At 41.2% G+C, this 22216-nt stretch overlaps 1 protein-coding gene and 1 non-coding gene across 3 annotated transcripts in view; both read right to left on the bottom strand.

Moving 5' to 3' along the window:
• LOC120034674 (sodium channel protein type 4 subunit alpha B-like) overlaps positions 1–22216 on the bottom strand; it is a 43020-nt gene that overhangs the window by 6019 nt on the left and 14785 nt on the right. The window contains exons 5-20 of one of the 2 annotated variants that reach the window (XM_038981277.1): positions 17658–17747; positions 17389–17517; positions 15542–15633; positions 14874–15158; positions 13440–13503; positions 13115–13256; positions 12717–12902; positions 11347–11440; positions 10683–10921; positions 10304–10477; positions 7240–7596; positions 5975–6436; positions 1001–1118; positions 606–760; positions 336–509; positions 39–161 (exon numbers count right to left, since the gene is read on the bottom strand). In XM_038981277.1, the coding sequence (XP_038837205.1) occupies positions 39–161; positions 336–509; positions 606–760; positions 1001–1118; positions 5975–6436; positions 7240–7596; positions 10304–10477; positions 10683–10921; positions 11347–11440; positions 12717–12902; positions 13115–13256; positions 13440–13503; positions 14874–15158; positions 15542–15633; positions 17389–17517; positions 17658–17747 (2884 nt within the window). The remainder of the gene's footprint in view (positions 1–38; positions 162–335; positions 510–605; positions 761–1000; positions 1119–5974; positions 6437–7239; positions 7597–10303; positions 10478–10682; positions 10922–11346; positions 11441–12716; positions 12903–13114; positions 13257–13439; positions 13504–14873; positions 15159–15541; positions 15634–17388; positions 17518–17657; positions 17748–22216) is intronic. The other variant, XM_038981284.1, reaches the window with a different exon arrangement.
• LOC120045220 lies at positions 4997–5051 on the bottom strand. Its single transcript, XR_005476652.1, has one exon. It is a non-coding gene; the product is annotated as a U7 small nuclear RNA (small nuclear RNA).

Here is a 22216-nt window from a genome sequence, read left to right as displayed (position 1 = left end):
TATTTCAGTTCTCGACTTGTAAAATACTACTCCCTCACCCTCATTCCCTCAAATCTGGACAGGGCGCGGAGGGGCCGCAAAGCCCGTAACTTTCGAAGAGATTTGATTGGTCCAAGTTCAGCGTAGCCCAGAAAGTTAGCCGTTAAACTAATCATAGACACCTAGGAGATTTGGGATGTGATGACAACATGTGAAGATTAGCTTTCTCAAAGGAACTGAAATATTGATCATTTATATTGATTAAATATTACTTATAAATGTTGAAAATATAAAATATAGCTTATTATGACGACGATGCACTACCCAGATGGGCTTGAGTTATTACTTTGACTTACATCCACAATGAGGAAGTCCAGCCAGCACCATGCGTTTGTGAAGTAGGCCTGGAATCCGTAAGCCACCCACTTCAAGAGCATCTCAATAATGAACACGTAGGTGAAGAATTGATCAGCATATTCCAGGATGACTTTTATGGTCCTGCGCTGTTCAATGTGTATGTCTTCAAAAGCCTGTGAAGAATTGAGCAAAATATTATGGACAGTTGCTTCAAAACACCGTATGTTGGTATTCGCATTGCACTGGAAGAAGGCATCACTCTATCTCACCAAAGCTCCACTACTCATCAGGATCATGAAGATGATAAAGGACTGAAAGTAGTTGTGCTCCACAATGAGGAAGCATGTCTTCCTGAAGTTCCACCAAGTTTTTCCTTTGCCCGTGGTGATGTCAAAATCAAGGCAAGGGCATCGTCCAATGCATTCTATCAGAGATTTGAGGAAGGAGAACATATTAGTAAGATTAGGCAAAACAGTATACTGAACAAAAATAGAAATGCAACATGCAACAATTTCAAAGATTTTACGGAGTTATATTTCTGGGATCTTTTATTTCAGCTCATGGAACATGGGGACCAACACTTGACATGTTGCATTTATTTTTTTGTTTAGTGTATATTGACTCCCATGGTAGCATCAAGCCTGTAAGAGGGAGATCCTCTTACTCTCAGTCCAGCAGTTCTCAGGGCTGGTGGGGTTTGCCTCTTCTTTCTCCACTTCAGGGGGATTGTCCGCTGTCCTGCAGATCAAAGAGGCATTGTCCTGTGCAATAGGTTTCCTTAGCTGTAGTGAGAGAGACATCTATATTAGATCATCTGGGATATCCCATTTGTAGCTAATTGTATAGCTAAAAAACACACACACAAAAAAACAAAATGTGAACTATCCCTTTAATTAAATTGTATCTTGAACTCAGAGTTTAATCTGGGTTGGATTGAGAGACATGAAATGTCATAACATCAATTTACTATGACCTTTATTCAGTCACTGTTTTGAGCAAATATTCCTGGGACACAGCACAAAATGATATAGGTTAGTAAGAGGAGGAATGATTTAAGTTACCTATGTGCCTATAACTCTTTGCCCAGTCAGATTCATATGGTATCTCTTTCACATACAGTGCCGCTTGTCACATTATATTAATGAGTAAACACACTGTGGGAAAGAAGTAGGACATAGCAACTGTCGCCCTACAGTCTCTTTAAAGTTTGTAAACATGTCAGCTCCAAAGAATTATTCAACCCCTGCACAGAAGAACGTAAATATAAATTGTAATTCAATAATGTTATATGTTAACTGCGAGTTATTAGGAAAAAAAGACTGGCTTTGTTTATTTATACTGTCAATATGCACTGTCTGATAATTTGACAAGATGTTCTGTCTTATTCATATTTCGAAATAAGAGTCGCCTCTTCACTGTTGACGTTGAGACTGGTGTTTTGCAAGGTACTATTTAATGAAGCTGCCAGTTGAGGACTTGTGGGGCGTCTATTTCTCAAACTAGACACTCTAGTGTACTTGTCTTCTTGCTCAGTTGTGCACCGGGGCCTCCCGCTCCTCTTTCTATTCTGGTTAGAGCCAGTTTGCTCTGTTTTGTGAAGGGAGTAGTACACAGAGTTGTACGAGATCTTCAGTTTCTTGGCCATTTCTTGCATGGAATAGCCTACATTTCTCAGAACAAGAATAGATTGACGAGTTTCAGAAGAAAGGTCTTTGTTTCTATCCATTTTGAGTCTGTAATCGAACCCACAAATTCCAATGCTCCAGAAACTCACCTAGCCTAAAGAAGGCCAGTTCTATTGCTTCTGTAATCAGCACAACAGTTTTCAGCTGCGCTAACATAATTGCTAAATGGTTTTCTAATGATCGATTATCCTTTTAAAATTATAATCTTGGACTAGCTAACATAACGTGCCATTGGAACACAGGGATGACGGTTGCTGATAATGGGCCTCTGCACGCTTATGTAGATATTGCATTAAAAATCAGCCGTTTCCAGCTACAATAGTCATTAACAACATTAACAATGTCTACACTGTATTTCTGATCAATTTGATGTCATTTTAACAGACAACAAATGTGCTTTTCTTTAAAAAACAAGGACATTTCTAAGTGACCCCAAACTTTTGAACGGTAGTATATATGCCAGTCAAAAGTTGACACACCTGCTCATTCAAGGGGTTTTCTTTATTTATTTTTACTATTTTCTACAGTGTAGAATAATAGGGAAGACATCAAAACTATGAAATAACACATATGGAATCATGTAGTAACCAAAAAAGTGTTAAACCAATCCAAATATATTTGATATTTTAGATTCTTCAAAGTAGCCACCGTTTGCCTTGATGACAGCTTTGCACACACTTGGCATTCTCTCAACCAGCTTCATGAGGAATGATTTTTCAACAGTCTTGAAGGAGTTTCCACATATGCTGAGCACTTGTTGGCTACTTTTCCTTCACTCTGTGGTCCAACTCATCTCAAACCATCTCAATTGGGTTGAGGTCTGTTGATTGTGGAGGCCAGGTCATCTGATGCAGCACTTCATCACGCTCCTTGGTCAAATAGCCCTTACACAGCCTGGAGGTGTGTTTTGGGTCATTGTCCTGTTGAAAACAAATGATAGTCCCACTAAGCACAAACCAGATGGGATGGCGTATCGCTGTAGAATGCTGTGGTAGCCATGTTGGTTAAGTGTGCCTTGAATTCTAAATAAATCACAGACAGTGTCACAAGCAAAGCACCCCCACACCATCACACCTCCTCCTCCATGTGTCACGGTGGGATCCACACATGCGGAGATCATCCGTTCACTTACTCTGCGTCTCACAAAGACACGGCGGTTGGAACCTAAAAATTCAAATTTGACTCATCAGACCAAAGGACAGATTTCCACCAGTCTAATGTCCATTGCTCATGTTTCTTGGCCCAAGCAAGTCTCTTCTTCTTATTGGTGTCCTTCAGGTTTCTTTGCAGCAATTCGACATAAAGGCCTGATTCACACAGTCTCTTCTGAACAGTTCATGTTGAGATGTGTCTGTTACTTGAACTCTGTGAAGCATTTATTTGGGCTTTAAAAACTTTAAAAGTTCTTGAATTTTTCCAGATTGACTGACCTTCATGTCTTAAAGTAATGATGAACTGTTGTTTCTCTTGCTTATTTGAGCTGTTCTTGCCATAATATGGACTTGGTATTTTACCAAATAGGGCTATCTTCTGAATACCAACTCTACCTTCTCACAACACAACTGATTGGTTTAAATGCATTAAGGAAAGATATTCCACAAATTAACTTTTAACAAAGCACACCTGCTAATCGATATGCATTCCAGGTGACTACCTCATGTCACGGATCCCTCCGGGAACTTTCATTACGCACACCTGGCCCATATTCCCAGTGATTAGTAATTGATTAAGTGTGCCCTTGGTTTACCAGTGTCCAGTCGATTATTGTTACAATGTCCGTTAGTTCATGTGAGTACCTGTGCTGTGTGTTTCGGCATTCGTTCCATTGTGGATTCCGCAGATGATTACGGGTCTCGTCCCGTGTGTTAATCATTGTGCGCTTGTGTTATTTATTCGAGGTACTCCTCGCTCTTTTGTTTGGGTTTCAACTCTGTGTTTTGTTTAGCGTTTGTTTGGTCTTCGTCCCCGTGCCTTTACACGGCACGCCGTAATTTGGGTATAAAAAAATATTACGCATACCTGCGCCTGTCTCCCGAATCATTCATACCAACGTGACACCTCATGAAGCTGGTTGAGAGAATGCCAAGAGTGTGCAAAGCTGTCATCAAGGGTGGCTACTTTGAAGAATCTTTTCACACTTTTTTGGTCACTACATGATTCCATGTGTGTTATTTCATAATTTTGATGTTTTCCCTATTATTCTGCAATGTAGAAAATAGTAAAAATAAAGTTGAATAAGTAGGTGTGTTCAAACTTTTGACTGGTACTGTATATACAGTATATGTATTTAGCTTTCAAAGATTGTGATGGGTACCCCGACACAGTAGGAGTACGAGTGGCCTGAAGTGTTTCCTTTAGGAGTGTGTGTGTGTGAGTATACAGGTAGCTGTGTGTCGCAGGTTTGCAGCATCAATGTAACCGTATAGCTTCCGTCCCTCTCTTCGCCCTGAACCAGGGACCCTTCACACACATCGACAACAGCCACCCTCGAAGCATCGTTACCCATCGCTCCACAAAAGCCGCAGCCCTTGCAGAGCAAGGGGAACAACTACTTCAAGGTCTCAGAGCGAATGACGTCACCGATTGAAACGCAACCTGCTAACTAGTTAGCCATTTCACATCGGTTACACCTACACCGACCAAAGCCTGAGGTCAATTGTGCACTGCCCTATGGGACTCCCAATCACAGCCAGATGTGATACAGCCTGGATTTGAACCAGGGACTCTAGTGACACCTCTTGCCCTGAGATGCAGTGCCTTAGACTGCTGCGCCACTCGGGAGCCCCAACTAAAGTCTGCAAAAACAATACAGTGAATACTATAGTGTTTACTGTAGTATATACAGTTATCTGTAGTATAATTAATATAGTTAAAGAAAACTGTAGTGTATAGTAACTAATGTAGTGTTTTGCAGATTGTAGTATACTGTAGTATTTACTGTAGTGTTTTAGTTGTACTATCTTTGACATGGAATTGAAGGCTTTCTCCTTGAGGAAACCTACTGGAGAAATACTAAAAGTGCAAATTTTCCATAACCTGTAGGTAGGTCGGTAGGACTGGGGTCTGAACGGATAGTTCAGAGCTTCTCCTCTTTTCTAGAGGAGGGAACACAATATATGATCTATACTTGGCATGTAGGTTTCTCACTTGGCACAAATTGGGATATGGGGGAGGGGAATGGGCAGGGTTATTGTAAATGAAACACTGTAGTATTTATATTAAGTAGTCTAAAAAATATGTTGTTTTTTTGCTAACTATAGTGTTTTTGCAGACATTACTGTAGTATTTACTATAGTGCTTTTTGGTGGATAATATTGTAGTATTTACTATAGTATTCTACAGTAGGGTAAAACATTCTATAGTAAGTACTACACATGATCAAGGGATACTACAGTGTGTATAGTATTCCACAGTATAATACATATTACTACAGAATTCTATACTAAGTACTGTAGTATTGTGTAGTAAATTGTAGGATTTTTTATGTGGGTAGTCTACCCTGCATGTCAGCAGCAGACAGAATTATTTTGATTGCCACAGCGGAATTAAAATACTGTAGTTTGCTTAAGTTATTTGGCCATGACTATAAGAAACCCCATAAAATGTACCAAAATAAAATGTTCTTTATCTTATCAGTATTACAATAACACTAATACTGAATAGAATAATACTAGTACTAATAATATTGCAAATTATAACAATATCTGAAGTGTATGCGCTTGTATATCGGTCATTTCTCTTGTCAGTATGAAGCCTTAGTCTTGATTACTCTATATTGTTTGTAATGAATGCTCAAAATATAACCCGCTGGGCACGGACGTCAATTCAGAATCTATTCCACGTTGGTTCAACGTAATTTCATTGAACAGACATGGATACTATGACGATTCAACCAGTGTGTGCCTAGTGGGAACAGATGTCTGTGTCATGTTCTACCTCTGCAAAGGTCTTACCTCAGTATTCCCTTTAGCATCCTCATTTGCGCCTTCTCCTTTCTCTTCAGAGCTGTCATCCTCATCATCATCAGACTCCATTTTGGCAAAAGGTACATCCAGGGTCAAATTCGCATTTGTAAGAAATCCACTTGGGTTAACATCGTCCAGCATTTTGAGCTCCAAATCAGCCTTTGGGTTGTCACTGGAATAAACATTTTTCAAAGCCAAGCTGTCCTTTGGGAGGCCGTCCAAATCCCCATTACTACCCCTATTACCGTCAGCCCGTTCTCCATCCTCCTTAGGCTGGTTGCCTATGATAATGCAAAACTGTTTGATGACGTATGCCTTGGCCCAGTCGATGCCCCTGGTGATCCTGCTGGTGGCGATCTGCAGGTTGGTTATCTCCCCGTCCTCCTCTGGAGCCGCCAGGTTGTAATGGCTGAACGAGCTCAGCAGAAAGGTCAAGAAGACGTTCAACACCTGGATGGATAGTTAGAACAACTGGATTTTTAGCACATAGTATTTGTTATTATTGTCCCCGATGTTCTTGAACCAGGGAAGTGAAATTATTATTTTGTCAATTTCTTCTGGTTAATATTGTCAAAAGTTTTCTAACAGTTAGACAGTAAGCGTGTAACTTTACCTCTCAATAGTATCTAACAGTGGTATTGGATTTGTGTGACCTCAAACGCCTGCTACATCATCAGTAGACTTAAGGCTGCCCCCTCCATGATCCCTGTAAGCCCTCTGCTATTTTCTCTATGCCACCTGCCCTAGTGGATCCCCAAACACCCCAAGGTCAGAACTGCTGGCCCATATCATGGAACTAATAATAGCCTCTCCATTGAGTGAATGGTGTGTGTCCTATTCGATGCCACTACTAGTCAATGAGATTCTCCCGGGAGTTCAGACAGAAAGCCATACTTGTCTTTGGCACATTGTTTGTTGTCAGGTTTTTGGTAAACTGGCATAGCTATTTCCTCTCTTCATCCCATGAATAACCAAAGAGGAAACACAACCAGTTTAGTTTACAGTGAAGGACCGCCTGGTATCCATCAAAAGAATGTGGAGCTGGCATAATCTACTCATTATCTAACAGCAACATAAGAGCTGCATCGGTGGTATGTGCACTGTATGCATGGAGCGCTCCACCGAACACGCTCCCTGATCTTCCATGTTATGTGTATTACACCTTTGGAGTAATCCATTAACTAACTAAACACCAAAATACTTCAATGACCACCATCCAGTGCCCACATCCCATGGTTCAATGCATCACTCACCACTAGTTTACAGATGACCATGACCATCATGAAGAAGACGAGGCTAACGCCCTGTCCGGCCACCTCCATGCAATCCCACATGGTCTCGATCCACTCTCCGCACAGCACCCGGAAGATGATGAGAAAAGAGTGGAAGAAGTCATCCATGTGCCAGCGGGGCAGCATGCAGTCCAAGGAGATCTTGCAGACACACTCTTTGTAGCTCTTGCCGAAGAGCTGCATGCCCCCCACGGCAAACATGAAGACGATGATGGCCAGGACCAGAGTGATGTTAACCAGGGTCCCCACTGAATTACCGATGATCTTGATTGTCATGTTGAGTGTGGGCCAGGATTTGGTCAGCTTGAAAACACGCATCTGCCCCCAAAACAACCAGAGACATTATTAGGTTACATAGGGCTGGTTTCCCAGCTTTAAAAAATGTAAACAAAACTTGATTTTCCATTGAGCTGTGTCCTGGACACTGGTCCAATAAATAGGTTTGCAGAGTTAGTATCACTTTACTTGTGCCTAATGTGATGTTAATCTTGCACAGGGTTGCAAAGGGAGGGTATATTACTCGTAACTTTGAAAGTTTACAAGTAAACTACCAATATTTATGTAACTTTCTAGTGAATTTTTAAAATATCTAATGAGATCTATTTTATCTAAAATCTAATCATCTTTTGGGGTACTTGAGATTATCACAGGTGTCCGGAATTGTATATGGCCCTCTGTGTGGCTTTATAACATGTCAAAAACGATTTAATGAACAAAAATATAAACGCATCATGTAGTGCTGATCCCATGTTTCATGAGGTTAAATAAGATTCCAGAAATGTTCCATACGCACAAAAAGCTTATTTCGCTCAGATTTTGTGCCCAAACCTGTTTACATCCCTTTTAGAAAGCATTACTCCTTTGCCAAGATAATCCATCCACCTGGCAGGTGTGGCATATCAAGAAGCTGATTAAACAGCATGATAATTACACAGGTGCACCTTGTGCTGGGGAAAATAAAAGGCCACTCTAAAATGTGCAGTTTTGTCACACAACGCCACAGATGTCTCAAGTTTTCACAGAGCATGCAATTGGCATACTGACTGCAGGAATGTCCACCAGAGCTGTTGCCAGAGAATTTAATGTTCATTTCTCTACCATAAACCACCTCCGATGTCATTTTAGAGAATTTGGCAGTATGTCCAACCAGCCTCACAACCGCAGACCATGTGTAATTGCCTTTCAATTGTTTAACTTGGGTCAAACGTTTCAGGTAGCCTTCCACAAGCTTCCCACAATAAGTTGGGTGAATTTTGGCCCATTGCTCCTGACAGAGCTGGTGTAACTGAGTCAGGTTTGTAGGCCTCCTTGCTCGCACACGCTTTTTCAGTTCTGACCACAAATTTTCTATAGGATTGAGGTCAGGGCTTTGTGATGGCCACTCCAATACTTTGACTTTGTTGTCCTTAAGCCATTTTGCCACAACTTTGGAAGTATGCTTGGGGTCATTGTCCATTTGGAAGACCCATTTGCGACCAAGCTTTAACTTCCTGACTGATGTCTTGAGATGTTGCTTCAATATATCCACATCATTTTCCTGCCTCATGATGCCATCTATTTTGTGACGTGCACCAGTCCCTCCTGCAGCAAAGCACCACCACAACATGATGCTGCCACCCCCATGCTTCACAGTTGGGATGGTGTTCTTCGGCTTGCATGCCTCCCCCTTTTCCCTCCAAACATAATGATGGTCCTTATGGCCAAACAGTTCTATTTTTGTTTCATCAGACCAGAGGACATTTCTCCAAAACGTACGATCTTTGTCCCCATGTGCAGTTGCAAACCATAGTCTGGCTTTTTTATGGAGGTTTTGGAGCAGGGGCTTCTTCCTTGCTGAGCGGCTTTTCAGGTTATGTCGATTATAGGACTCGTTTTACTGTGGATATAGATACTTTTGTACCTGTTTCCTCGAGCATCTTCAAAGGGTCCTTTGCTGTTGTTCTGGGATTGATTTGCACTTTTCGCACCGAAGTACGTTCATCTCTAGGAGCCAGAACGCGTCTCCTTCCTGAGCGGTATGATGGCTGTGTGGTCCCATGGTGTTTATACTTGAGTACTATTGTTTGTACAGATGAACGTGGTACCTTCAGGCATTTGGAGTTCTTGGCTGATTTCTTTTGATTTTCCCATGATGTCAAGCAAAGAGGCACTGAGTTTGAAGGTAGGCCTTGATAAAACATCCAAAGGTACACCTCCAATTGACTCAAATTATGTCAATTAGCCTATCAGAAGCTTCTAAAGCCATGACATCATTTTCTGGAATTTTTCAAGCTGTTTAAAGGCACAGTCAACATAGTGTATGTAAACTTCTGACCAACTGGAATTGTGATACAGTGAATTTTAAGTGAAATAATCTGTCTGTAAACAATTGTTGGACAAATTACTTGTGTCATGCACAAAGTAGATGTCCTAACCGACTTGCCAAAACTATAGTTTGCTAACAAGACATTTGTGGAGTGGTTGAAAAACAAGTTTTAATGACTCCAACCTAATTGTAAATACATTTCGGACTTCAACTGTTTGTTTAAAAAATATTTTCACACCTATTTATTTGACCATATCAATACATAGTGTTTTTTAATGTCTTTATCGTAAATGTTGTAGAGTTAAACTGATGGCAGTTGTGAAAAAAAGTAAATAGTTGGAAGAGTTGCAGAGTTGATAAAAAATAATGCCATTGTTGATTAGATGCTTCTTTCATTAGGCTATTTTCTATTAAACCATATAGTCTATCCACTAAAAACTCAAGGACAATATGGACACAGATATACAAAATCAATAATATGAATACATAATATACAAGTTATTCAAGTATAAATGACCGAAGTTACCACAGATTGCCATAGATGACCTGCTAATTACCCAAATTACAGAAGATTCCGGTAACTTTGGTAAATTACCCAGTAGTTTTCAACCCTACTCTTGTAACTAGTTTATGAAAATGTATTGACCGATCATGATTGATTCTCACTGCACAGTTACACTGAGAGAGTATGATCTAAATTGTTGGTGGAGGGACCCTCACCAGACGGAAGGAGCAAAGCACGTAAAGACCCTCGACGTCGGCCAGCCACAGCTCCATCAGGCTGATTGTCACAATGATGCTGTCGAAGATGTTCCCCCCGACCTGGAAGTAGTAGTACGGATCCATGGCGATGAGCTTCAGCACCATCTCTGCTGTGAAGATTCCCGTGAAGACCTGTAAAAGAGATGAGAGGGGGTTGGCCTAGTGAATTCTTTTGAAAACTGTGCCATCTGTAGATATGTCGATTCTCATGGTTTCTGCTTGCACTGTAAACCTGTGTTTTTAACATGATCATTTTGAGAGAGAGATTTCTAAGGTACCCCTATCATGGCAAGAGAAGAGGTAAAGTGGAAGAGCATCATTAAGGAAGGTAACTCACCAAGTTCCCCACACTCAGCACTTCTTCAAACTGTGGTGTCATGGGGTAGTGCTCCATGGCCAAGAACATGATGTTGAGTACAGTGCAGATGGTGATGAACAAGTCCATGAATGGGTCCATCACTATGAAGTACATCCACTTCTTGAAAGTCACCCAGGGCACACAGCAGTTCCATTTCAGGAAGACGTCTGAACACTTGTACCAGCAAGGCGGACAAGGCCTCAGTTCCTCCTCCAAATCTGTTGGAATGAGGGTAAAGGAGGAGGGTGTTAACATCAGAGTACATTTTGTGAGTTTTTGTTATTTTGTACATTTTGTTCATGATAAGGATTTTTTATGGGTTCATGATTTGTTTTCAACCTTTATTTATTGTTTGCAGCACCTAAAGTTTAAACGTGTAAGGCTGTGGGTTGTAGGTCTTATAGCTGAAGCGGCTGAAACAATGGGTCATCAGTGCATTAGATGGGAAACGTTGATGATGAAACTGCATAACTCATAAAAGGATATAAAAGAAGCCCTTGCTCTAACACAGTAGCCAATTAGAACACAGGTATGGGTGGATATCGCGATAACAGTCCTATACATCACATTCCAGTCCCATACATGGATTCCTTAGGACATTTCATTTCTCGTATACAGATCCATTGCGATTTGTGACAGTTACCGTCCATGGCATCTTGGCTGTAGACACTGGGTGTCTTCTTCTGAAGGCCTGCTCCTTCCAGCTGGTCCTTACTCCCCTTGGGTACACTGGCCCTCTTCAACACAACAGCAGACAGAAGAACAAAGAGAAACAAGACAAACATCACCAGGCGCATAGCAACACACTTTAAAAAAAATTGTTTGTTTAACCCCCTTATTTTCTCCACAATTTCAATCTTGTCTCATCGCTGCAAACTCCCCAACGGGCTCGGGAGGCAAAGGTCAGGTCATGCGTCCTCTGAAACATGACCCGCCAAACCGCGCTTCTTAACACTCGACCGCTTAACCTGGAAGCCAGCCACACCAATATGTCAGAGGAAAGACTGTTTACCTGATGACTGAGATCAGCCTGCAGTCGCCCAGCTTGCCACAAGGAGTCACTAGAGCGCAATGAGCCAAGTAAAGCCCCCCTGGCCAAACCCTCCCCTAACCCAGACGACACTGGGCCGCCCTATAGGACACGGCCAGTTGTGATACAGCCCGGTATCGAACACGGGTCTGTAGTGATGCTTCTAGCACTGCGATGCAGTGCCTTAGACCGCTGCGCCACTCAGGAGGCCAGCAACCCACTTTTTCAGAGCCAAACCGAGCCTAACCAATCCAAGCTGTACTGAGTAGGTTATGTATTCATTGGTTATGCATTCATCATAGTTGCTGAAACTATCCTGAAAAGGAATAAACAATATGAATAAACAATATCCGAGCCAGCACAGTTTGTTTCAGGTCGGCACATTAGTGTGAAAAAGGTCATAAGATCAAGAGCACAGCAACCCATCTGAGCCATGCGGCTCACCTCCTGGTCTGCCAGGACCTTATCTGCATTGGCTCTGACCATGATGCCTCCATTGGAGTCCTTTACAGCCTCGCCGTCCTTATCAAGGCTGGAGGAAGTACACACCTCATCATCAGCAACCTCTTGATCTGCCTTTTCATCTTTCTCTTTCTTAGATGTTCTACTGGACGGTGACGTCTGACTGCCAGCAATTTCAGTGTGCTCATGGTGTTCATGATGCCTGTCAGTCAAATAATCAGTCAATCATTGACCAGAATCAAGCAAACTAAGGACGAGAACGACCAATATGAGAAGTAATCTGCAAATGAACACTTAGAATGATTACTAGGTATTTTTTGTATTTATCCAGTTCGTCAGACATTTTAATCTAGAGTTGAATCGACTAACTAAATCTTACTCTTTCAGCCATCATCTGATCAAAGAGAGCAATTCATTGTTTGATTGGATTTATATATAGGGCCTTTCTTCCTGGATGCTCAAAGCGCTTCACATACATAGTAAGTTGATCACACCTCTTTGACCTCCGCTTCTCTCCGTACCTTCAGCTGCACCATGATCATGGCGTACTCCTCCTCCTTCTCCTTGGCCTCGGCCATGGTGGCCTCGTTCTGCTCAGCATGCGCTATGGCCACCACAGCTAGGATCAGGTTGATCAGGTAGAACGAGCACAGGAAGATCACCACCACAAAGAAAATCATGTAGGTTTTCCCGGCTGAGCGAAGAGTCTATGGGTAAGAGGGGAAAAACGGCCAGTTAACTCACCAGTAAACCGAGTGAGTACTCATTCTGTATCAATATCCCTGATGACACATAAGATTGCAATCTCTCAAATTCAAACCTGGTCTACCGGCTGATGTTACAGATGTAGATTTCAGGAAATATCAGGAGCAAATACATCTCTATGTCGTTGTCATCGAAGCACATGATGTAAACGCACCAACTGGAGTAGATTTTCCCAGAAGTCCAGTGTCATGAGCTGAATTAGGGCAAGGTAGGCCCATCCAAAACTGTCGTAGCTTGTGTATCCATAGTTGGGATTCCCTCCGGCCTTCATACACGTGTATCCTTCAGGACATATTCTGTCAAAATGCCAATGAAGTGGCACAACAAATTGAATAGGACTTATGGTCTTCAGCATTCAAAGACATGTTGTATTTGAACTATGTTGAAATTCTTTGCACCATATATTGCATTATCAACAGAGAAAAGGTACGATTATAAAGCTACCCATATGCTCAACTCTGATATCCCAAAAAACCTACCCAGCATCAGAAGCGTTTCCACAAAGAAGAGCGTCTAACATTCCAGGAAGGAAGTAATGGTTCGCTGGAGGAAAACAGAGAAGGGACCTCCATTAGAGAGTGCATCAATTTGATATACAGTGCATTCGAAAATATTCAGCCTCTTTCACTTTTTCCACATTTTATTACTTTACAGCCTTATTCTAAAATGCATTAAATAGTGTTTTTCCCTCATCAATCTACACACACTACCCCATAATGACAAAGCAAAACAGGTTTTTAGATTTTTCTTTGGCTAATTATAATTTAAAAAAAACATAAATATGACATTTACATAAGTAGTCAGACACTTTACTTTATTGAAGCCCCTTTAGCAGCAATTACAGCCTTGAGTCTATGACGCCACAAGCTTGGTACACCTGTATTTGGGGAGTTTCTCCCATTCTTCTCTACAGATCTGCATCACATCCGGCCGTGATTGGGAGTACCATAGGGCGGCGCTCAAATGGCCCAGCATCGTCCGGGTTTGGCCGTCATTGTAAATAAGAATTTGTTCTTAAACTGGCTTGCCTAGTTAAATAAAGGTTAAATAAATTAATTAATTTAAAAAAGAAAGATCCTCTCAAGCTCTGTCAGGTTGGATGGGGAGCTGCACATCTATTTTCAGATCTCTCCAGAGATGTTCGATCATGTTCAAGTCCGGGCTCTGGCTGGGCCACTCAAGGACATTCAGAGACTTGTCCCAAACCCACTCCTGCATTGTCTTAGCTGTGTGCTTAGGGTCATTGTCCTGTTGGAAGGTGAACCTTCGCCACAGTCTGGGGTTCTGAGTGCTCTGGAGCAGGTTTTCATCAAGGATCTCTCTGTACTTTGCTCCGTTCATCTTTGCCTCAATCCTGACTAGTCTCCCAGTCCCTGCCACTGATAAACACCCCCACAACATGATGCTGCCACCACCATGCTTCATCTTAGGGACGGTGCCAGGTGTGACGCTTGGCATTCAGGCCAAAGAGTTTAATCTTGGTTTCATCAGACCAGAAAATCTTGTTTCTCATGGTCTGAGAGTCTTTAGGTGCCCTTTGGCAAACTACAAGCGGGCTGTCATGTGCCTTCTACTGAGGAGTGGTTTCTGTCTGGCCACTCTACCATAATAGCCTGATTGGTGGAGTGCTGCAGAGATGGTTGTCTATCAGTGCTCTTATCCAACGTGCTGTTGCCACCTTATGTGTTATTATAGCCAATAGCTTTACTGAAGCATGCATTTTTTATATTTCTTATTCAAATGTGTATACTTCTTATAGAAATGTATATACTTATACAGATGTATATACTTATTTAAAACTATCATACTGTAAGTGCCATGATAAATTCCCAATTAATATAATAGAATGGTTCATTAGGCCATTATCAACTCCCCTTCCACAAATCAATGTGCCATCAAAAGCCTGTCAATACCTATATCGTTGATGTATGCCTTGAAGTCCCAGGTGCTGTTGCCGGTGCTTGCGCCATTGTAGGCCATAACATCATTAAAACCATTAGCCATAGCGATGTTTCCCATGTAGGTGGAGTTGAAATGCCATTCACCAGGGGGCCAGTGAACACACTTCTGCTTCAGGGTTCCCATGAACATTTGCAGGCCGATCATAGCGAACACAGCCAGGCAGAACACTGTTAGGATCATCACATCAGCCAGCTTCTTCACTGACATGATCAGAGAGCCCACAATGGTCTTCAGACCTTAAAATAAATACAAATAAACATTAAAATAATCTGTGACCTGTAAACTATTTGTTGAAGAATGAATAACACGACGTTGAGAATATTTGAGTGTGCTTGATATCCTTGTTCTCTGTATGTCGTAACTAACAACCCTTTTTTTTATTGTGTACCTTGCAGGGCATTGTGCTTATAATATAATAACAGATGCCATTTACCAGAGGCTTTTATCCAAGGTAACTTACAGTAGAGTGCTGTAATACAAACCAAAACAACCCTAGGGTTGCTTGCACCGTACACTTACCATCTGAGCTACACTGGACCCAAAGCAGGTGTTCAAAAGCAAGTGGTGCAGTAAACAAACACACCCCAGTGGGATTTGGACTTTCTTATGTGACACGTACCGGGAATTACAGTGATTAATTTAAGGGCTCGGAGTACACGGAACATCCTGAAGACAGTCACGTTGCCCAGGTCAACAAACTCTGTGAGGTACCTGCCGAGCACAAAACATAACACCACAACCACACATTAGAATGGAGGAGTTGACAGTTGATGCGTCAGTTGAACAAAAATCTGTTCAGTTTCATGGACTTTTAATCATCTACACTTAATTCAATACCATTGGCTCAGTTGTTATTCTAACATGGAGGATCAGAGGGTTGCTATGGTAAAATATATGGTTTAGCGGAGGATATATTTAGCTCAGGGCAACTATCGACTTCTAGAGCCAAATGGCAGTGTTATTTGTAAGCCGACTGCAGAAGGCAAGAGTGTGACTGGACCAGTAAGACACCATATGTGGAGATTTAGTTATGAAGTGGCATACGTCATGATGTGGATGTGACTCACACGCAAAAGTTTCACTATTTGAAGAAGGATGACACTTACAAAAATACATTTGAAAGAAACAATCTGTTTCATATTTTGATAGTAGGATCCTTAACCCACTTATATGGACAGCCTACCAGAAACAGTGGGTTAACTGCCTTGTTCAGGGTCAGAACAACCTGATTTTTACCTTTTCAACATGGGGATTGGATCCAGCAGCCTTTCGGTTACTGGCCCAACACTCTAACCGCTAGGCTACCTGCCGTACATGGCTGAAACTAGCCGGATGAACTTTATGGTGTTACTTTTCATCGGGGCTCCAAGGCCATATACAGTACAGTATCTGCCCCTCATATACAGTACTGTGTCTGCCACTCATATACAGTACTCTGTCTGCCACTCATAAGTCAGAGTGCAGCAATTTGGAGCACCACAGACCTTTAGTCACTTGGTACTGGGACAAAGAAAGACGGGGAAGGAGGTGAACACCTAGAAATAGACCCGGAGTGTGGTGTGTGACCTTCCTTTGCAAGTGGACAAATATTTTAATTCAATGAGGCTCCATGATAAAGCGAGGCAGGTAGTGTAGAAGGGAATTATGGAGAGAGGAAGAGTGAGAGAGAGGGATGGAGAGATATATGTTATATTTTAGTCATTTAGCAGATGCTCTTACCCAGAGCGATTTACCATTAGTACTCCTTAGCCAAACAAAATAAAACATAGCTGCTTAAAAGAAAAGGAAATACATGCAAGCTTTGCTATGTTTACTAAAGACTAGTCAATCTGAGTCACAGAGTTCACACTTTTAGCAAACTTCTGACCTTGGACAAGACACAGGGCAGGGAACATGCCCACAATAATGACAGGGAAGTGTCATGGTTGCAGAGTTCCATTTCAATCCAGTCAATTCGGGAAATGGATTGACATTCCATTCATGAATTAAACTTTTCCCAATATTTCGACATTGGTGAATACTGAATTTCACCTCATTTCCTGAATTGACTGAGTTGAAATAGGACTCAACCTAAGGTGAGTGTACAGGTGTGAGGATCGGAGGCAGAGGGGACAAGTTCTTTCTAGGTGTTTTTCACCGGGTAAAGTTGTATTCTAGGTGGATTTGTCCAGGTCGTGGACGTGGATGAGGAAGTAATCATCGTATTTGATGTAGTAGACAGAGGGTTTAGAGCGAGAGTACATGGGGTGCTGGGGCCTGGGGGAAGGAGAGGTAAGGAGCAGACATGGCCAGGGTCAAACTCATTAAGCGATGTCCTTTGACCTTCCTGACCTTTGACCTTACTTCTTCACTCATGCACACAGACACACAAAGAAACACACGAATAGACACACACTCTAAATACCTGTCCCTGTGTCTAATGTTACTGGGCTGACAACTGACAGCAATCACTCTCCCAATACTCACGTCATGCTGATCAAAATGAAATCCAGCCAGTTCCATGGATCTCGAAAGTATGTGAAATCTCCAACACAGAAGCCACTGGACAACACTTTAATTGTTGCCTCAACGGTATAGATACCAGTGAAAACATATCTGGAATACAAAAAGAGGGGGCGAGAGAGAAGCTTTATAAAATAGCTTTAGGTGAAATTTTGTAGTGGTCAAAATCACTCTCAATAATGTTATAGTTTTCACAAAGCATTAATAATCTCCTATGTAGGTTTGAAACTTACTCAACAGTTTTACTCCATGCCGGAGGGTCACTCATCGTCATAAACGCACAGTTGGACATGACTGTCAACATGATGAGCATGCTAAACAAAGTACCCACATTAAGGAAATAACATGGAGTTACAATGGTATTCAAATCTAATTATATGAAACAATTTAATTAGTCCATTTTTTAAAGAACATTTTATTTTATTTATATCTTCTGATTCATACGAATATAGTAATCAGTAGTGGCTAATGGGCGACATACTTGATAATAAAAATCTTTAATAATAATAAAATCACATTAAAATAATCATTACCATTTCCCATATGGATCGAACGACGGCTTCTGATAAGAGTAGGGGGAGAGGTATGTTTCCTCATCAACAATTCATGGTGTACCGAAATTGAAAACATCTCGAGCTCCTGTTCACCCGACCTAGAGTTTCTGATACTAAAACCCATTTTAATTAGATCAATTAAGTATGTTGTAACTGTTGCCAAATAATGACATTAGCAAATATGGCTAAGGATGTGTGAGTAGGGTGACTCGCCAGAAGATAGCCCTATTTGGTAAAAGACCATGTCCTTATTATGGCAAGAACAGCTCAAATAAGCAAAGAGAAATGACAGTCCATCATTACTTTAATGTTTTGGCTGCAGGGGCAGTATTGAGTAGCCAGATAAAAGGTGCCCATTTCAAATGGCCTCGTACTCAATTCTTGCTCTTACAATATGCATATTATTATTACTATTGGATAGAAAACACTCTCTAGTTTCTAAAACCGTTTGAATTATATCTGTGAGTAAAACAGAACTCATTTTGCAGCAAATTTCCTGACAGGAAGTGGAAAGTCTGAAATTGAGGCTCTGTTCTAGGGGCTGCCTATTAAAGTCCTAGTTATTTATTAGTTTAGATGCACTTCATACGTCTTCCACTAGATGTCGACAAGGAGTGAGAGAAGAAATGGAGTGTGTAACTTGATCTGGACTCGAATTACAGCTCCTGGAATGACGTGTCCCCCATTTCCTGTTTTCAGGAAGGCGCGAAGAGGGACCTGGATTTGCCTTTTGAAAAGCTGTCGTTATAGGCGACTACTATCTCCGGCTGTGATTTTATTTGATACATGTGACCATATCATCGTAAAGTATGTTTTTTCAATATAGTTTAATCAGATTATTGAAATTTTTTCGGGAGTTTTGCCGTGTTCCGTTCTCTTCCGTTTGTTGACATGGAGAGATTCGTGCCACTTGGCTAGTGTGCTTGCTAAATCGAGAGGGAAAGAGTCCGTTCTAAATCCAAACAACGATTGTTCTTGACAAAGGACACCTTGTACAACATTCTGATGGAAGATCAGCAAAAGTAGGAAACATTTTATGATGCTATTTCATATATCTGTCGTACATGTGAACTAGTCGTCGGCGCCCAGCTTTTGGGTACTCTAGCCATAACGTAAACTGCATATCGTAATGAAGTTATTTTTAGAATTCTAACACGGCGATTGCATTAAGAACTAGTGGATCTATCATTTCCAATACAACATGTATTTTTTAGTTATGTTTATGAATAGCTATTTGGTCAGAATATGTGTGTCAGAAAAAGTGTCAGAAAAAAATCCGGACGTTGTGGGAAAAAGTAGCTAAGTTAGCACAATGTATAACCATTGATTTCAGCTCTAAATATGCACATTTTCGAACAAAACATAAGTGTATGTGTAACCTGATGTTATAGGACTGTCATCTGATGAAGAATATCAAGGTTAGTCAAAAATGATATATCTTTTACTGGTTTGTTACGATCGCTAACTTTTACTGCTGGGAAATGGCTTGTGTTTTTGGCTATTGTGGTAAGCTAATATAACGCTATATTGTGTTTTCGCTGTAAAACACTTAATAAATCGGAAATATTGTCTGGAATCACAAGATGCCTGTCTTTCATTTGCTGTACACTATGTATTTTTCAGAAATGTTTTATGATGAGTATTTAGGTATTTGGCGTTGGTGTCTGTAATTATTCTGTCTGCTTTCGGTGCAATTTCTGATTGTAGCTGCAATGTAAACTATGATTTATACCTGAAATATGCACATTTTTCGAACAAAACATCGATTTATTGAATAACATGTTATAAGACTGTCATCTGATGAAATTGTTTGTTGGTTAGTTTGGTTGGTTCTTGGTTAGTTAGGTTGGCTTTGTGCATGCTACCTGTGCTGTGAAAAATGTCTGTCCTTTTTTGTATTTGGTGGTGAGCTAACATAAATATACGTGGTGTTTTCGCTGTAAAACATTTTAAAAATCGGACATGTTGGCTGGATTCACAAGATGTGTACCTTTCATATGCTGTATTGGACTTGTTAATGTGTGAAAGTTAAATATTTAAAAAATATATATTTTGAATTTCGCGCCCTGCACTTGAAGTGGCTGTTGTCATAAGTGTACCGACGTCGGGCTTGCAGCCAGAAGAAGTTTTAAGACATGAAGGTCAGTCAATCTGGAACATGCAAAGTGCAATCGCAAAAACCATCAAGTGCTATGATGAAACTGGCTCTCATCAGGACCGCCACAGGAATGGAAGACCCAGAGTTACCTCTGCTGCAGAGGATAAGTTCATTAGAGTTACCAGCCTCAGAAATTGCAGCCCAAATAAATGCTTCACAGAGTTCAAGTAACAGACACATCTCAACATCAACTGTTCAGAGGAGACTGTGTGAATCAGGCCTTCGTGGTCTTATTGCTGCAAAGAAACCATTACTAAAGGACACCAATGGAGTCCAAATGTGAGGTTTTTTTTTGTCCAAATTTGAGATTTTTGAATCCAACCGCCGTAATTTTGTGAGACACGGTGTGGGTGAACGGATAATCTCTGCATGTGTATTTCCCACCGTAAAGCAATTCAAGGCTACCACAGCCTCCTGCGGCGATACGTCATCCCATCAGGTTTGGAATTAGTGGGACTATCAGCCTGGAGGTGTTATGGTGTGGGGGTGCTTTGCTGGTGACACTGTCTGTGATTTATTTAGAATTCAAGGCTACCACAGCCTCCTGCAGCGATACACCATCCCATCTGGTTTGGAATTAGTGGACTTTTGTTTTTCAACAAGACAATGACCCAACACACCTCCAGGCTGTGTAAGGGCTATTTTACCAAGAAGGAGAGTGGTGGAGGGCTGCATCAGATGACGTGGCATCCACAATCCCCCGACCTCAACCTAATTGAGATAGTTTTTTTTTTTTTTTAACTAGGCAAGTCAGTTCACAATGACAGCCTACTGGGGAACAGTGGTTAAACTGCCTTATTCAGGAGCAGAACAACAGATTTGTACCTTGTCAGCTCAGGGATTCAATCCAGCAACCTTTCAGTTATTGGCCCAACACTCTAACCACTAGGCTACCTGACACCCCAAGTCAAGGAGTGAAGGAAAAGCAGCCAACAAGTGCTCAGCATATGTGGGAACTCCTTCAAGACTGTTGGAAAAGCATTCCAGGTGAAGCTGGTTGAAAGAATGCCAGGCGTGTGCAAAGCTGTCACCGAGGCAAAGGGTGGCTTTTTGAAGAATCTGAAATATAAGATATATTTTGATTTGTTTAACACATTTTTGGTTACTACATGATTCCATACGTGTTATTACATAGTTTTTATGTCTTCACTATTATTCTAAATATAGAAAAAAAGTAAAAATTAAGAAAAACCCTTGAATGAGTAGGCGTTCTAAAACTTTTGACCGGTAGTTTAAATCAAATCAATGATGAGAGAATAGTCAAATGAACTGATAACTGACACAGACATGGTGGCGTAGCAGGAAGATCTGGATGCTGTGAACCATTGGTTGGTTGTGAGTGAGTTGGTTGTGAGTTCAAATCCCAGGTCAGGTGACATGTTGAATAATAATTACTGTATACACTGAGTGTACAAAACATTAAGGACACTTGCTCTTTCCATGACCTAGACTATCCAGGTGAAAGCTATGATCACTTATAGATGTCACTAGTTATATCCACTTCAATCAGTGTAGATTAAGGGGAGGAGACAGGTTAAAGAAGGATTTTTAGGCCTTGTGGATTGTGTATGTGTGCCATTCAGAGAGTGAATTGGCAAGACAAAATATTTAAGTGACTTTGACAGGGTGCCAGGCACACCAGTTTGTGTTAAGAACTGCAACGCTGCTGGGTTTTTCACGCTCAACAGTTTCCTGTGTGTATCAAGGATGGTCCACTACCCAATGGACATCTAGCCAACTTGACACTGGGAAAACTGTGGGAAGCATTGGAGTTAACATGGGCCAGCATCCATGTTGAACGCTTTGGACACCTTGTAGAGTTCATGACCCAATGAATTGAGGCTATTCTGAGGGCAAAAGGTGGGGTGCATTCACATGAAACGTGTCTAGAACATTAATATTGTTTATACCATGGCATTGTTCAATTCTCCTTTCTGATTGGCTTGAATGACATTATAGAGCATACATTATTTCCCTATAAAGCACTGTATATTTGCACGGTAGAATTCAATGGCTATATGTCATTCTTACATGTTCTATGTTTGAGCTGCTTTTGAAAGCAAAAGTCGAATTGAAAACA

This window comes from Salvelinus namaycush, chromosome 3, assembly GCF_016432855.1.
Source record: "Salvelinus namaycush isolate Seneca chromosome 3, SaNama_1.0, whole genome shotgun sequence".
NCBI classification, from domain to species: Eukaryota; Metazoa; Chordata; class Actinopteri; order Salmoniformes; family Salmonidae; genus Salvelinus; species Salvelinus namaycush.
This window is presented reverse-complemented; position numbering and strand designations above follow the sequence as displayed.